At 33.9% G+C, this 18,819-nt stretch overlaps 1 protein-coding gene across 8 annotated transcripts in view; it reads left to right on the top strand.

The window, feature by feature from the left end:
- Positions 1-16,965, top strand: part of LOC139990244 (diacylglycerol kinase theta) — a 43,344-nt gene extending 26,379 nt beyond the window's left edge. For 4 of the 8 annotated variants that reach the window (XM_072009337.1, XM_072009334.1, XM_072009339.1 and 1 more), the window contains 12 exons: positions 1,737-1,868; positions 1,939-2,073; positions 5,052-5,169; positions 5,260-5,447; positions 5,880-6,092; positions 6,172-6,306; positions 6,625-6,799; positions 7,190-7,509; positions 7,815-8,103; positions 8,378-8,537; positions 8,962-9,069; positions 13,209-16,965. In XM_072009337.1, coding sequence (XP_071865438.1) covers positions 1,737-1,868; positions 1,939-2,073; positions 5,052-5,169; positions 5,260-5,447; positions 5,880-6,092; positions 6,172-6,306; positions 6,625-6,799; positions 7,190-7,509; positions 7,815-8,103; positions 8,378-8,537; positions 8,962-9,069; positions 13,209-13,322 — 2,087 coding nt within the window. In that variant the 3' untranslated portion in view covers positions 13,323-16,965. Of the gene's footprint in view, positions 1-1,736; positions 1,869-1,938; positions 2,074-5,051; positions 5,170-5,259; positions 5,448-5,879; positions 6,093-6,171; positions 6,307-6,624; positions 6,800-7,189; positions 7,510-7,814; positions 8,104-8,377; positions 8,538-8,961; positions 9,070-10,011; positions 10,676-13,208 lie in introns of those variants that run through there. The other 4 variants (XM_072009340.1, XM_072009336.1, XM_072009335.1 and 1 more) reach the window with 2 other exon arrangements.
- The last annotated feature ends 1,854 nt before the right edge of the window (positions 16,966-18,819 follow it).

Here is an 18,819-nt window from a genome sequence, read left to right as displayed (position 1 = left end):
ATTCATAGTGTCGATTCTTTTCAAGAATTATCGATACGATATCAATGGAACATTGAACAATATCAATATTATTCGATGACTGATCCGGAAGATTGTTTAGCCCGTAATCAAAATTCAAGGAATGGAAATATCAAATTTATCAAAATTAGGACACGGACTCGTTTTGAGTTTCTTCCTTATTTATTACTTTCATAAAATAAACGAAACAAACTTTTACAACTGCTTCGTCTGAGATACATAAAATAGCCTCGAGACAAAATTATGCACTAAAGTTTCAGAATATCTCACATCGTAAGCTTCACTGATATTACGTAATCCAAGCCACCATGTGTCGATATCAAATTGATTCAGTTCCGTATACTAGCGCTTCAATAATAGCAATAATACCAATCTGTAGTACCTTTGGTACAAACGTCCAAATCGGATGACACGTTTGATCCGCTGTACTTCCGTATGATTCCCGTAAAAGAACTTTGAACCCGGAAAGTGTCATAGCTACTTTCTATAGATGCTTTCTTACCATACACCATTAATGTTATCTGAGTAATGATTGCCAAGCGTATAAATATATTTATATATATATATATTTATATATATACGTATATATGTATATATATATACATATATTGCATCTTTTAATGGTAGTTGAAAAAAAACAATAAACGATATGATGCATTTATCTTACACCTAAGTACAGTAGTGTTTGCTTAAATTACAATAAGTCGAGAATTTATATCGTAATTCTCAGCACACAGGTATAGTGATTTCGATCCGGCAATACTCTTGAATCTGTTGACGAAGAAGAAGGAATAAATTCAGCGAGAACAAGGGAAAAAGATATGACAATATGGTTATTTGTATAATTTTACAACGTAAAAATTATATCACATTCATTGGCGAATAATGTGTTATCTGAATTTGTTAATAACAAATACGACGAATTTTATAGTATAATTAGCCGAAGGATGACAGATAGTTACTGTTCGATTTAAAAAATTCAGAATGTAAGACAAAAGACGAAATTACTTATGGAGAGACCTTTGCTTGCACGATAATTTACCAATGCTAATTCGATACTAATAAATCAACAAGTTGAAAGTTTTCAATTCTAGACTTCTTTTTTATAATTTCATAATTCCTTTGTCAGATACGATAATTATAATGAATAATTTCTTATCCGTAATCTTTGCTAGTAATTTACTAAATAATACAATTTACTGTTAAACTTGCCACTGTCAAGCAAGAGTATTTATTAATGTTAGTAACTCGTCACCTGTGACTTATGTAAAATTATCAGTTCGATCGTGCAAGAGTTCCTTGATATATTTCTCCCTAACTCTCGCTGTAATTAATTCGTTCCTCGTCGATAAGTTTACGCTACGATTGCAGCAATGCGTTCTTCGACGAACCGTCCTCCTTACTAACAAAAGATCTGAAGAACGACGTAGCAATTGTCGTAAGTATCTTTGTATCTGTTTCTTGCGACGTATTCGTGAAAACGTTAAGTTGATCGGAAAACACATTCGCTGTAATGGTAGTCTTAAACTACACTGTAGTGAACGAGTTCGAAACACCAAATAGACGTTCGAGTTGACCACCGTAACAACTTTATTGGAATTTAAACGTGCGCTACTGTATCGCGATGTGCTGTACGATGCTATTAAGTTCACCAGCTGATACGTCAGTGAGCCTGACTCGCCTAAGCTACAGGAACGAACATCCGATTTCTTTTACAGCGCGAAGCATATCGGAAGAGTTTAGCAGCGGAGATACAAGGTATCGTGACAATGGCGAATCAACGAGTAGCACGCACAGTCGTGATCCGCGTTCTCCAAAGGAGAAAGAAGATAAAGAAAGAGGTGACGAAGGTATTTCAATACGTTTCATGTGATTGATCCTCCATGGTCGACCTGTTACCGATCTCCCTTATTTCTATAGAGATGGTCAAGGTGTACGATGGCGACAATTCCCTCAGACGACGGATATTTCGCGTGATCTCGGTGCCCCGGCAAGCTACTACCGAACAGGTCCTGACATCAGCACTTCGTGCATTTCACATTACGAAAGATCCTAGTACGTATGAGATATCTTCTCTTAACCCTCTAACCGTGACTGATTTTCATATCAGAAAATTATATTCGTTGTAACTGTAGTCTTAAATTACACTGGTGATGAGTGTGAGTTCGAGACACTGAGTAGAGATAATTACATTTACAACTGTAACAACTTTATTGGAATTTAAACGTACGCGTATCATAACGCCTTGTAGGAATTTTGTAGGAATAAGGATAATAACGTGACCTGACGAAATTTGCTGAATAAATAGATATATTTATTAATGGAACATGTAGACGCGATTTGAGCGTCGCCCACGACTGGAAGATTAATCTTTTTGCTCTGGAATGTATACGTCATAGAGGAATATTCAAAAGTATAAAATATAAAGCTACAAACTGTTAAGGTTTATAATTATCAGAACGACACATGAATCGTTATGTATCTTCCATTTGTCAAATTTATTATATAAGGAGCACTATACTAACTATGTTAACCAATAGGTAAATAACTGTATCCAAAATCCATACGAAACGACTTGTTTTAAAATTTGGAAAGCGACATAGTTGTTGAAGCACGTCGAATAAAAATGTGTAAGGTAACATGAAAGACAACGTGCATACGAGCATTGTTTATAATGTTCGATTGCATAAAAATATAATATTGTAGCGCTGGTTGATTAAGTTACGATTTCCTCGTTAGTAAATTGCGAATATTTATGCATTCATGAGAAATTTAAAGGTACAGAAACTACGGAGTATGTACTAAATAATATACAAGTACATAGGTATAAAGTATCTAAAACAAGATACTTGTTATAATATTTAGTAAGTGAAAGAAATTTCTATATATGTTTCGTTTCTTTAGTAATTTTCATGAAATTGTGAATTTGCATAAAGATCAACAATCTGTTCATTAGTGCAATTAACAGGAGATAATTAATGAGGAACACGGAATATTTCTAGTATTTTAGTTTTGTTTTTGCTGAATCTTCCTTTTTTGGATACAAGACTTGACGAATTAAAAGTGTTTCTTTTATTTTACTCTTTTATGTGATTTTTGACTCTGAAAATGAAACACTTGTAGTTCACTATGCAGTGAAATGGTAATAATTAATGAATAGTTTTTACTAATAAAGTTAGAATATGACAAAAAACTATGACAATCGCGGTTTACCTTTTTTGTATGAGTGTTAGTTTGTTTATTCTCTTTATTAGGAAAAGTTCAGTCATAATTTAACATATATAAAAAGTTAAACAAATTAATTCTGTATTACGAATATGAATTAAACTTTGCTCTAGACTATGAGAAATGGGTTTCCTCTAAATATATATTTTCATTTCAATTTATAATAGAACAAAGTGTTATTATAAAAATGAGATTTCAAAATGAATTGCATCTGTATTAACGTGGCCTCCTGTACTTATCTTTGATGTGTTCTTTGAGTTTTTCTATCGATAACAAATTGTTTAACTTTGAGAAACGCACGAAATAATCGTTATTGACATGCCTCGTTTTTTGTTTCAATTTTTTGTCACTAATTTCGTTAAAACGAGAATAAGATTTGCAACAGGATTCAGGTCAAAATAATTCGAAGACTGCAGCAGGGTTAAAGGAAAGAAAAGAAATAATCGTAAACAAGCTTCGTCGCCAATTTATGTCAATAATTTTCAATTAGGTTTACATGTATATTTGTCACCAGCAATCCTAATCATTTTATTAATGTTATATAACGAATAAATGTGTGAGTACCGAACAGATTTTCAAATAAATATTATACTGTCAGGGAGAGTATATTCGTGGAAAGTATATTAATAATACTTAACACGCTGTGAATTGTTTAGAAAAATGCTGTTTTTAGGAACAAATTTGCACGCACATTCGTGCGTCAATAGCATTTACATGAACTCAATCTGTCAGATGTATCTATACGCCCACAGTAACAAAACAGTTGACCATTATATTTTACTCCTACGTAAAGATCAAACTGACAACTAGAAACAGAATAGTTTTGTATCAGTGGAATTGTTCTTCTGTCATACATTTCATGCTAAATGTTTGTCTCTCCCTCTATTTGCAAACTCAATTAGAAGTGGAATCCCGTTAATTCTAAACTGTGAATAGATGAAAAAAGATATAATATTTCTATATTCGATTATGCTATTGTCCTGAGTGAACAATTAAAGATATTATTCAGATTTCAATTTTATAAAAGATCATGACATATTAATTACAATAATATTATAATTATTCTATTTGACAGTACCTTCTGCTTTCAATTTTTTTCAAAAGTATTTTCTTATTTGAAGCTTAGCGCCCCATTATAAAATATTTTGCTATTTGCAAAAATTTAATAATTACTATGTTACTATGACATCTTAATAATAGCTTCAAGCAATATCATATAATGGAAAAAATCTTTATTGTAATCGGTGATGAAAAATTTACATTTTGAAATTGAAATCCCCCTACAAATTATATCGGAGTTAATATCTTTAAAAGAAACGTTCTCTCTTAAAATTTTCACTTACTTTCATTGAAATTCATTTCAAGGATTACCTCGCTCCAATTGAAAGATTATACTTCTTTCATCTGTATTTGAAATAATTACAATTACATTCCTATTATATATATTTCGTAATCACATTTCACTTACATTTTTTAATTAATCGCAATTATATTTCAATTGTATTCTCTATAATCTAATCTGATTTCTGTATTTCTATCTAATTTCTCTATTAATATTATTAATGGTAAATATGTATTAAGGATACTACACATTTCATTATAGCTAAAACAGAAAGAAACTAAACAAATACATTGCAATTATATTCCAGTTATACCTTCTATGATCTAATCTAATTTCTGTATTTCTATCTAATTTTTATATTTATATTGTTAATGGTAAATATGTATTAATGATAGTACACATTGTATCATAATTGAAACGGCATGAAGCCTAACAGTACATATTTCTATTTCCTCAAAAAATTCAGCCAACTTTTACCTCACCGACCTGTATGCCACGGATGAGACTGAATTATGCGATCCAACTCCGGTTCTAAACTTGAATCGCAGAGAGGGCAAACGTCCGGCTGTCTTCTTACGGTTCAAGTAAGTTTCGATCTAGAAACTTTGCAACGTGTTCCAACATAGCCGATAGAAAATATTAGACGCGATTGAAATATAACTTGACAATTTCAGGGATAGCGAATGCGGACAGGTACGCGTCTATCCAGGCAAACTACAGGTGTCAGAGTCATTCTGTATGATATCTGTCACAGAAACAACAACTGTTGCGGACTTAATCGAAGAAGCGCTTCAGAAGTTCGGTTTGCAAAATTTTAAATCGGAAGATTACAGATGCAGCGAGATTCTTCTGGATCGCGGTGGTAAATCTCAAATTCAATCTGAAATCCTAACTCGTTATAAAAAATTGCATTCAAAGTAGAATTGATTAGTTAGTAAATATTATTGGCAATGGAACTAGACTCGAGTAGATTATGTCTGAAGATATAATTTAATTCCTCGTTCCTTTCCAGAAACGTATTTAGTTATATCAGATGAATTCATATATTCGTACGCATTTTTGTATATCTGCTGAAAACAAATATATAAAAGTTATTTTACAGAACTAGAATTTGAAAGTCATAACAGAAAATGATAATTACTATATTTCAAATTGAATTAGATCTTGACTATGTATTTTTATTGTTGCTTTGTTATAACTAAAGATATTCATAAACTTATGGATTGATTCGATAATTTTTGATAATTATAATCAGATACAATTGTATACAAAAATTATTATTACGTTTATCTAGTCACTGAAAGAGTTTTGTCTCGTGACGAGAAGCCATGGGAAATCATGAAACAACTGGGCCAAGATTCGATCAGGCAAATGGAGTTGATGCGATTTTACCTTCAGCTGAAGCAAGATCCCCATGGCCCTAATTTAGCCTTGTTCGTCGGCAATTTGCCACCAAATCTCTCCGAAAGGTGTTACGAAAACATGTTGACCGAGTTCTTAGGCAAAGGTAATTCTTTCAATATCTAAACAATACTTTACGATAATTAATTTCACGCGTAACGATCACTTGTTTCGAATATTTTCAGAAAATAAATTCTCCTTTATCGGTCCAATATACTATGAATATGGCTCGATGGTAATCATTTACGAGGACTCGAACAAGGCAGTCACGGCGTTGTATACGTTGAGAGAATCAAAATATGAGGATAAACATCTTTTAGGTATTTTTATTCTATCTAGTTTGCGTAATTCATTAGCATACATAGTGTCTACCTGTGGTTCCTTGGTAAAATGTAGTTTATTAATTCTCATTCTTTCTAATGTTTCACACTTCACACGTAGGAAAACTTTAAATGACAATCGCGAACAAAAAACAAAATGTTGAGAAAAAATTTAATAAGATATCCTGAAATATCTAGCGTTAAAATATTAATATGCCAATGAGTTTTTACATTACACATGTAATTACATTACACATTATACATGTATGTATAAATACTTTTTGTACTATAATCGCCTTAATATTTTTGTTGTTGTAGTCATGCTATTACCAAGTATCGAGCCAAGCATGGTGCCCCCAGGGGTACAACCTTTACTCGTTTTCGTGAACGTGAAATCTGGCGGTTGCCAGGGACTTCAATTGATCTCCAGCTTCCGAAAACTTTTGAACCCGTACCAAGTGTTCGATCTCGACAATGGAGGTCCACTTCCTGGGTATGCAAAGAACAAACTATACAATTCTAAAAGTGTTTGATAGCTCACTTCTGAATTAACAGGTAGATACTCGTAATATCTATCTGAATATACTTACCTAATATTTACCTACAATTTATGTTAAGAATACAATGTCATATCTATTTCGTAATTTATAATATACATTGAATATTATAGAATACTTTGTTGGCAGTTTACCAGATTGTAGAAGTATTATGAAACAATATACCTTAAGAATAGTTAAAATGTGCAATTGTAAATGAATTAAGGTTGATTTGGAAAGATCTGGTTTCGTTTAATTTAAATTTTCTAGAAGTAAAAATAGAGAAGAATTTAGTTCTAAGATAGTAACTATAGTAATTTAATATGATCATCATCGTTGTATTGCAGTCTCTACGTTTTCCGTCACATAAAGGATTACAAAATCTTGGTTTGTGGTGGTGATGGAACGATAGGATGGGTCCTGCAATGTTTGGATAACGTGGGACAAGATAGTGAATGTTCCTCACCTGCTTGCGCCATCGTTCCCCTAGGAACCGGAAACGATCTCGCGCGTGTCCTGTGCTGGGGTTCCGGTTACACCGGCGACGAAGATCCCTTGAATTTACTCCGAGATGTAATCGATGCGGAGGAATCCTTATTGGATAGATGGACTGTTGTATTTCATACAGAAGACAAGGAAGATAAACAGTTAGCTACCAATACAGGAGGTGAGTAACATTAAAAATAATTTCCATCGTCAACTAAAGAAATTACGAAGTTGATAGTTCACGTGTCCACTAATAATGAATAAATTTTATTTTTGTACTCTTATTTCGTTCAAAAATCTGACATTTGTGTAAAACAATTGTATCTGACAAGAGTTCAGTGACGAAGAATTAATAAAGAAAATTAATAAAGATATATTCACGTAAAAATTATAAATCACGAAACATTATGAAAATTATAATACGCTATGAATGTGAAGGTGTCAAATGAATATAAAATACGAATATTTTATACGTAAATATTACAGGCGCAGGTGCTACCAGCGAAGACAATACACAAATACTCGTGATGAACAACTACTTTGGTATTGGTATCGATGCCGATTTGTGTTTAGACTTTCACAACGCAAGGGAAGAAAATCCGAACAAATTCAAGAGCAGATTGCGCAACAAGGGAGTATACGTAACAATGGGCTTACGAAAAATGGTGAAACGGAAACCGTGCAAAGATTTGCACAAAGAAATTCGATTAGAAGTGGATGGCAGAGTCGTTGAATTACCTCAAGTTGAGGGAATAATTATTTTAAACATTTTGAGGTGATTCATTCATTAATAACTAGATTGTGGATGTTTATGCAAATTCGTGCCTTTTTTTTGAAACTATACTAAAAAGATGAAACCTAAGCAAGGATTTGTTTCACTCACTATTTGAACAATCGTTGTACTTTGAACATGTAACATTTGTTACAAATCATGCATAAAACTCCACGATCTAATAATAATTATCTAAGTAGGGAGTTTTTCGTATTTACAATATCACATATACAAAGAATGTACAATTAAATTTCATTAAAAATCTACTATATTGTAGTTGGGGTTCTGGGGCAAATCCCTGGGGACCAGATACGAAGGAAGATCAATTTTATACACCGAACCACGGAGATGGAATGTTAGAGGTAGTTGGAGTTACAGGTGTAATACACCTTGGACAAATTCAATCTGGTCTTCGCACAGCGATGAGGATAGCGCAGGTGAATTTAAATCCTATTCTTAGCTTTGTTAGGATATTTCGCAATACATAATGCAGTTGTAGATCCAATTGAAGCGAAAATTAGAAATAAGATCTTCGTTGTATATAACGTCGAATATTTAGGACGATAAAAATACTCAGTGTGTACATATAGCATAATATATGTATGTACTATGTTTTTCAAAATTTAAATACATTATTTGATATTTCGATTTTAAATCATAATTGACGATGATGAGAAAAAGAAATGTATGTAACTAACTTTATGCTTGGAAATTATCCTTTCTTTAAAATTTTTTTTATGGAACTTCCAACAAATAATAGTATTAAGCCTAATGGCAAGTATTAGCAAGTAATTTTTTATTTTATAAATATAATATGATACAGTGATATGATGCAAGAAATTGTTTTTGAATGTTTCATAGGGAGGACATATAAAAATTTATTTGCACTCTGATATACCAGTACAAGTGGACGGAGAACCGTGGGTTCAGAGTCCAGGGAATATTGTAGTTTTGAAATCAGCGCTAAAGGTAATCTTTTTACAGGCACTCGTAATGACTCCATAATTCTATCGAAATACAGAACGGAGCGAATGTAACGCATCCAAGAAATTTTTTAATTTTCCGCTCTTCTTCTATCTCATTTTTACACGTTACATATTCACGGAAATTGTGTCACATTTATAAGTATAGTTTGTTTGCTGATTCATGGAAATCAATTTAACGGAAACTGAGATATCAATTTATTTTCTGATTTGACATTCATGAAAGCCCACGCGCGCGAATAATACCAAGCGTAATCTTTTTAACTGTAGTATAAAGCTATGAATTATTTATTATTTCTTCAGATACAAAGCCCGTAACATTTTCCTAAAGATCAAAACTGTAGCCTGGATTTCATCCACTCGTCCCGAAACATTGAACTTTACTGACATTTCAAATTCAGACGTACAATCTGTAGAACGTTCCGGTTACTCGATAAAACTCGGGTTATCTCGATTTCATTGCTTGACATTTCAAATTATCAAGCTGTTCGAATTGACAAATTTCGAATGATAAATTATACATTCAGTTTTTATAAATTTACAATTTTACGTCAGATAAGATAATCAGCTAACTTGTAATTCATCAAATTTACGTGACTTCGTTTATTTTACTACCAATTTAATTGCTATTATTAATTTACAGTCTCTAAAAATTTGGCTAATCATATTACTTCAAACTTACACGAGAACTCTGATAGCCCATGAAATTTCGATAGAACGATGGGGCGTACCTATCTATTTGTCGCACGTTGACTCTCTGCAGGATCTTGCATCTTTACCTGCACTATCTGCTAGATCTAACTTGCCATGACGCTCTACGCAGACACCATAAGAGCGTGATCCAACCGCTGGTGTCCGGCAGCGCATGCATTCCCACCCCTAATCGCACACAAAAACTAATGTCTCCTTGTTCCTTTGTTCGCTCCAGGCTACCATGTTGAAGAAAAATAAGATCAAGCGTCGGAATACCGAACCTTCGATTCCACCCGCTAATGGGGTGGGGAGCAAGAGCACGGACGAGTGTAGCAACAAAAGCTAGAACGCAGTTTCTGCGGTCTATGTCGATCGATTAGACACGAAATTTTCAATTAGTGCTCCGCCTAGGCTCCACCTCGTATCGTGTACTATTGCTGCATACGATACAGGGGAGTTTCGGTGCGATCATTACGATAAAACACAAACACACACGTACATGTACTTCCTGTGTAGTAAAACTCCATTCGATGTTTCCGCCGCATGTAGCTCTCTGTGCCAGTATCGTCGGTGTGTGTGGAGGGACGATAAATTTTTGGACAGCGTCAAAGTCTCCTGACTTTCCAGATTATATTTCCAAGGTCATCTGGTTCCAGATAGAACCAGAATGTCGTGGCTTTCTGTTTGGTTTTTAAGAAAGTTAGGATCAAGATTTCATGGCTTCCAAGATATCTTCTTTCAGATCGGAAAACCGGTTACCAGAAAAATTGAAACGCAATTTATTTCCGTAGCATTGACCGTAGCATTTGTCGTATTACCAGAATCGTCGCAATGACGAATTCATAAATAATTACAAAAATTTGATGAATTTGCAAATACATTTTTATCCGCAGAATTTTGCCATTCCATATTTTGATGCTTTGATCATCGATGGTTCTAGAGTTGAATAACATATTGAATATCAGAAAGGTTTTAAGATCTTAAGATTCTTCTCTTATCTCTATGATTTTGATAATAGTTTTAAATTTTAATTAATGTTATTTACTTAACGTTGTCAGATATTAGCGTCCAAGAATTTATCAATTACGCTCACGCCTAAATGCTCAGCGCAATTCAAGCTTGCCGTAAAACAGTGTTGTGAAAAGTTAAAGGTTTGACAAAATTTTATCAATATTTTAGAAATATTATACGATAAGCAGTGACAATCATCCTGTACTTTGAAGAAAAATGAAAGAAAATATACATATATATTCAGTGTGCAGTTGAAAGCTATATACAAATGAACACGAAATGATTGCTTGTGAAAAAGAGAAATGAATATATAGATAAACTTACTTTGTTCGAAGCTTAATTTTCGGAAAACATCGAATTTAGAAATGTGGTATATATATATATATATACAGTTATGGCTATAAATATAACTTTCGATCGCATCCTGTATATATTTTAAAAATCTTATAAAACCTGTACATTTTCGCAACACTGTACATGATTTTATTATTCTCGTTCTTTCAAATGGTGTTTCCCAGCTTCAGTAATGAACGCTCGAAGGATCTTGCACATTCTTTTAAAAGAGTATGATTTATTTTATCGAACTATCATCTTTAAGTAATATGTGAAATATACTGAAGTATAAAAAGAATTTCATTATCAAGATCTCCAGCTTATTAATTGGTACACGCGCTTATTTTTACATTAGATATACATGGTGTTTTTTCAAGTGATATTTTTCTAAAACACGCAATATATGTATTTACACGTGCTTTCCTCATCTTTCGTACGCTAAATGTTGCAAAGTTACATCTTTATCTTTACTATCTACTCTTTATCTCTAATCTAATCGTTTTTACACACAAGTACCTTAATATTTCTTTATAATAAAATTACCAATTGCATAAAAAGATACAATATATACTTCAGCGAAAAAAAGAAGAGAATTGAAGATTATCTTCAATCTCTAAAACACCATTTCCGATGCAAACACATCATACACTTTTTGAAGTCAGTTTGTCTTTTTCTAATACAATTTCATTTTCAACCTCTTACGTTCTAAAATTATCGCTTAGCTCAGTTTTATGAGACAGCCTGTATATACGTATTTTGTTTACATTCTTGCTTATCCAAAATTTATCCATAATTCCTTTCTATAATCTTCAAGTGGAGATTAAGGCAGATAATGAATTAAACGATATTAATCATATCGTTAATCAATCTTTTAAAATTTCAACATCTGAACGTTGATCCTTCGAGCGTCGATCAATTTTTTTACATTTTACTTTTACAATAGAACTCTATTTATCTGAACTCCGTTTATTGAAATGAAATTTTAATTAATTGACTATGGAAAGAAATCATTTACGTAATTACTTCAACTCGCATAAATTGAACTAATGTTATTTACAAAATTGTACAAGTTACAAGTTACGCGAGTTATCGGTACTAATGAATCCTATACGAATACTCGATACATAATTGTACAATCATGCGATAAAAATTGTTAATTCGCTAATACCATTAGTCAGCAAATAATTTTGCAAGAGAATTCCTTTTATCTGAACGAGAAATTCTACCGGTCCGAAAGTATTGGAACACCTACTATATATATTCATTAAAGAACTCTAACAAATTTTATGTCATCTGCTTTTCTAATTAATCGATCAATATATTTTACGACAAGTATTAATTAATTTTACACATGGTTCGAATAAAGTAACTGAAAACTAAAAGCAATGAAAAGTATTCAGTTCGTACTAAACGTCAATGGGTGTCCTAATACTTCAGTTTTTTTTTTTTTTTTATTATTATTTAATTTGTACTTTACAATTTATCTAGCTGGACATTCGGTAAATTATACTTCAGTGGTTACAAAAAAGTATCGACGTACGTCCTTATCTTCCAATGGCGCGTATTTTATCAAGTTCTATGTATTTCATTTCCATAGCGTACAATTTTTCCAGTCGTACGAATGTATGATTAAACGATAGAAAATTGAATAACACTTGGATCTAATCGACCAGCATGCAAATTCTCTAATAAGTACAACGATGTGCCAGTTTTTTTCATGTCCGCCGTTGTGGCCGATGTTTTTTTTTTTTTTTATTGACTATTTGTTTAAATTTTTACAATTTGTCCAGAAGGACATTTGGTAAAATATTATAGCTTAAAGAATAAAAATATAGCATGTGGATGGTTACCCCCAGCGGGGTGCCGATGTTACAATAAAGCGAAAAGAATTACCGGTTCAGATAAATAGAAGTCTACCAGACTACGTGTTTCACTGGCATCCTTATCTCTCAGTGTTTTGGCCCGCGGAATGTTCTAGCTGTGTTTAACCGAACATGTCGTTTCACTTTGGTCACTTGGCATTGACATATTACAATCTCTATATTTGTTCCTTTGTGCGCGCCCCCTTGTGATCCTGTCCCTTCCTAGGCTACGATGCTGAAGAAGACCAAGGGTAAAATGAAACGGCGTAACACAGAGTCCAGCATGCAGCTGGCACTTCAGGCCACGTCCTCGAACGATACGGAGTCTGAAATCTTCTGAGTGAGCGAATGTTGTCCCTCGTACAACCAGAACGAGGATGCCACGCCACGAATACCACGTATTTGCACACGCAAGCGGCACGGTTTTGACACAACACGCAACAAACGAAATCGGCCTCGAAATTCGTCTGTTTGACCACGGTCACGCGCTGTACGAACTTATACGTAAGCACAAACAGAAACAACAGCAACACGTATATACCACATACGCGAGACATAGTACACATACACAGAACAGAATCTACACACGTACGTGAATACAATTGTCTTTGATCACAGAAGAAAAAAAAAAGACACAAGTAGAACCGCTCCAGGAATAAAAGCAAAAAAGAAAAAAAAACAAAAAAAGAAAATATGCCAGGATAAATCGCGACGCGCTACAAACTGAAGCTGTGACTGTTAAGAACAGAGAAGAAAGGAAGAAGAAGAAGAAGAAGAAGAACGAGAACGAAAATGCTCGTCCAATGGACAACTTCGTTATAAACTCAAGTAATCTTTAATGTCCCTTTCCGAGTTGCTAGGATGAAATAACTAGATCTCATTTTTAAATGTTAATATTCATTATATAGCATTGTACGTAGCTTTGATCGATATTTTTTTAGTAAAGAAAAAAGCGAGAAAACAAACCAGAGACAAGGGTGAAGAGAAGAGAGCGAGCGCGAAAGACGAGAGTGAGAGAAAAACGTATCGTGTGTATGCAAAAGAAGAGAGCGTGAGAGAGAGAGAGAGAGAGAGAGAAAGGATGAGTGAGAAAGCGAGCGAATCAAATAAAAAGAAGAGTGAAAGAAGGAGTAATACGCGATAGAGTAATAAGAAAAAAAGAAATCACGAGATGAAGTTACCAAAGAAAAGCAACAGTATTGAACGAAGTTTCTCCCCTGTTTATTCGCTTGACAGCCATACATTGCGCATTTACGTTGTATAGTTGGTTATTTAGTCCCGAAAAACGAGCAAAGGAAGTGAACTGTAAACTGTACATGACATTTCGTATGGTATTTTACTAAGTCACAGTAAGTATCATGATACGAAACCCGTAATCACGAATATCGAATAAATACAAAATCAGTTGTTATTAATATAATATATATATATATTAAAAAATATAAATATATATATATATATACATAAAATATTTATGATTAAAAATATTAATATATTTACAAAAGAGTAATGTATTAGTATTACGATTTTAAGTTGTGATAACTGTTGTGCGTCTGGCTGCTGGGCAGTCTGGAATTTATAAGAAAGAAAAAAAAAAGAAACAAATACCAGTGGCAGTCAGTCACACATTTCATAGAATACGAGATAATAAAACAAAACAAAGGAAAAAAAGAAACGAACAAAGAGGAACGAAAACGTGGAAACGAGAGAAAACTTATTGGAAAAGGGTTAAGATGTAACGCGTTTGGTAGACGTTAGAACGGCGGTAGAACGTTTTTGCCAACTCGTCTCGACTGTAACCAAGAGCACGACGATTTCATACGATTTTCCGAACAATTCGTCGAAGCTGAAAGAGATGTTCGAAGGCGACTTGGCAATGACGTTCCCCATTTTCTGGCTCCGGCAAAAAGCTCTTTTCAAGAAGAAAGAATTTTTGCCGTAGCCACCGGTATGCAACACATTCCACTGATAACGTGGTTCGAGAGCAAAGATGGACACACATGTATATTTCTAAACTATGCCAAAAGGAATTTCTAACGTGTCAACACTTTCAACGCTGTTTGGATCACCTCTCGATACGCAGGGCCGGTTCTGGTTCGAGGAAAGGCAAGAACCAAAAAAGAAATTGCAGAAGGAGAAGATTGGTCTACAGAAACGTCTACAGAAACGTCGGGCTTTCCAGAAATGATTCGTATACGCAAAAAGAAAAAGGAAGACAGTGGATTTCGAAGAACGGCTGTTCGATTGGCTGTAGGGAGTGAACGAACGCATCGTCGCGGTCGTATATAACGTCGTGGATCGTGTTCATATTGGACCTTTCATTGGCATCAATTCGATTAAGAGACAATTCTGGTGCCAAACAGTTGTATATAATACTGTAAATGTAGGACTAAAAACGAGAGAATGGAGAAAAGAAGCGAAACAAACAAATCGTTATTCCGAGCGTCGGAGAAAGAATGCTGTTCGTTACATGCCGGACATTTAAGGAATAGAAGAAACGATCGTCCCTGTTAGGAATATTAATACTAAGGGAATGGTTTTGGGAGGGGGGAGGGAAGAAAATAAGCGAAATGAGAGAATAAAGATAGAAAGGAAGGGAGAATAAAACGTGTCGCGTGCGTTTCGATCGATCGAAACATAGCAATTCGATCAATTCGACAATTCGTTTCGCGCGCGAACCGTCGCGTCAAAAGTACGGAAAACGTGTCAAATGATAATAGAAGATGTGCGCGAGGTCTTTTAATTTTGCGTTTTTCGAGACGAGACGCTTGTAGAAATACGCTCCTGCATCTCTTATAGCTACTTTGTAGGTCTTCTCAATCATGAGGTATCCGATCGCGCGGAGAAAAAAAAAGAAATGAAGAAACATTTCGCCAGAGCAAATGCAAAATTTTCCTTCAACCGGGAGACCGGTCATTGCCGGATGAGACTATGGTCTCCCATCTGTACGAAACGAATCCCGACAACCTGCCAATGATGCATGGGCTTAGTCGGTCATGGTCAACATCCGGCACGCGTGAGCATAATCGACGTATCGGCGGCAGATTGAAATCGCGAGTTCGTTTGTTAATCTGACCAAAAAAAAAAAGCTCTAGTGTATTCGCTGTTGCTATAAACCAAAAAAAAAAAGATGATAGAGGAACCACATTAAGCTATGAACAATCTACGTATAATGAATGTATGTGCTATGGAAAACAAAAAATACGCTAGCTGTTATGACTGAATTCGTTTCCTGTCCTTTCGACACACGTATACACTCACACGCACACAGGTACACGCGGTTACACACAAAATACACGGGTAAAGATCACGCGAAAGTATCTTTTACGTACACGACACAAAATTCGAGTTTAACATATTTTTGTTTTTCATTTTTCTTTTTTTTTTTTTTTTTGTCACCTGCGAACTCGCTGCGAATTATAAAAACGAATTATAAAGCGACACAGGCGTGACATACACGCAGGATACGCACACAGAAACACAGAGCCTTCCTCGGTTTTCACGTTTCCATTGATCGTAGATCATAGTGTTCCCGAGAAACGCGGTTCCGTAAAATTATTTTCTATCGATTAGAGCGAAAGAGCGTACTGTAATCATCACGGGATCGGATGTGACACGTTTTAGGGATGATTTCTTTCCCCTATCGAGTAAATATCGCTTTTCGTTTCTTTTTTCTCCATGTCCCAGATCGTACACACGCCTGTATTATCGTTGTAAGCCGAAAGGACACTTGCTGTGTGATCGAATAGAGAAAATTCGTTGTGTAATTACATTTGTCGATGTATCACGCGCACACTGGTGTGGTATACCGAATCGAATTGTTACCGAGTTTAACGAGCTTTCGTTTTCTCCTGATTGTATTGTTTCAGACGTGCGCAGAGCACGCGTTACTGTATCCGCGGTGGGCGAAGTTTTTGTTTCAATCATGTCTTGGCGTGTATTACGGAAAGAGTGGAATATTACATAAATTAATGTACACATTATCTGTGGACTTTTTTTCGATTTTACAAACTCCATATCCGCTTTCCGTTTCACCGTGTGATACTTTCACACGAGCGGACGCGTAACTCCCATCTGATCCTTTGTTCCATTATTATTAACGATTATTGTATGTTGATTGTGCAAGATACAGTGTAATTTTTGGTAACAGAAAGAGATGACTTTTTTCTTATTTAAAAGAAATTGGAAATATGGAATTTGTTCATTTTAGATTTACAAAGGGTAGTTGTGAAGCAGATGGATATACATCTTTGAAAATATCTCAAACTTGAATACCTTTAAAGTATTGATTGTCATATTTATCAGTTTATATCTGTGGATTATCTTTTCTAGAATATGTAATTAGCATAATACAATGCCTTTATAAATAGCTGTGAAAATAGGAAAATAAAATCTAGAGTTGTGATTTGTCTTTCTGTTATAGGTAAGATGAAGCATTTTAGTAAAAGTAGTGTTATTTTACCAATCGATTAAATTGGCTTAAAAATCACCCTTGCAAGTTGGTATTACAGTTACATGCTATTAAAACTTGTCTCATGGAATAACTTTGTTAAACAAGAATAATAATAATAGCCAGCGTTGATTAAATACGAATTTAACGAAAGTCTACATTTTTTTACATTGCCTTTGAATTATTTTATATATAGAATATTATCTTCCTTTTAAATGAACATTTTTTTAGATGTACACAGTACTGATTTTAAATTAGAAAATTATATATGAAAATCTTTCTTTTAACATATTTTATTTTTAAATCTTTCTTTTATCATTTTCTGATAATATTTCCTAAAGATTATCGGATAAGTTTTTAATTATCTGTAGTACATATGGATTAAAGTATTATGTTCGTGATAATTATAGAGAATTACAGATGTTATATTCACCACGCTGTCTTATTAACATCAGACAATTATTATTTTAATATTTCACGAGTATTACTATGTGTTATATTTTACAAGTATACCATCATGTTATATAGTATACGAGAATCGTCCAGCTGTTTAACCATAAAGTTCCTGAAAATCTCCTTGTATTCTATTGTTGCACATATGGCAACCAGATTTGCACGATCCTAAATGGTCAAACGGTACATTGTAGAACCTACAGTGAACATGCTGAACAGATGGATGCCTGTGACGAAAATTATCGACATATTCTATATTACTGTCTTTTCTCCAAAAAACATGAGTAAGTTATTGGAAACACGTACTTCCTTATAAAGGTAAGGAGTTTCAAACGTTTATTCCCTTCTAGTTGGACCTAAAATACAATGATTCAGGAATATGATAATTTAGTTCCTTTACAGAATTAGTATTAATATTAATAATTTAAAAACATTAATATTAAATATTAATCAATACGACATATATCGCCAATAATATATTCCATTTTGCTGAAGAGATACAGTATTAATATACATACATAGTCCGGAGGAACAAAACAGAAATGAAGATTTTTTTAGATAATTTTTAGACACTCGCTTACGAAAACAGTAAGGTATTTTCTGAATCGGCACATTAGCATTTAGAACAATTTATTTCATAACAACGCATTTAAGTTTCCATGTCCATTGTCTTATCAATAACTGGCTGTGACGTAAAAGTGATTACTTGCGACGAACCGTCAGCTAATCGTAATTGCTCGACTGGTCGATGGTCAGAAAAAGGAATTTCTACGACCTTTTCACGACCTTTCCACAACCATAATTGTTTTATATTTCGTTCAGGTATCGCTAATTCCATTTCTAAAGTTGCCTGAAGTGTTGCCTGAGCGCTTCAGGTATACGAAGGCGTGTGAATGTTTAGTTTAATCGGTTCAATGTTTTAACGTTAGCAGAT

This window comes from Bombus fervidus, chromosome 8, assembly GCF_041682495.2.
Source record: "Bombus fervidus isolate BK054 chromosome 8, iyBomFerv1, whole genome shotgun sequence".
NCBI lineage: Eukaryota > Metazoa > Arthropoda > Insecta > Hymenoptera > Apidae > Bombus > Bombus fervidus.
The sequence above is the reverse complement of the archived record's forward strand: the minus strand, read 5'-3'. Positions and strand labels throughout refer to the sequence as shown.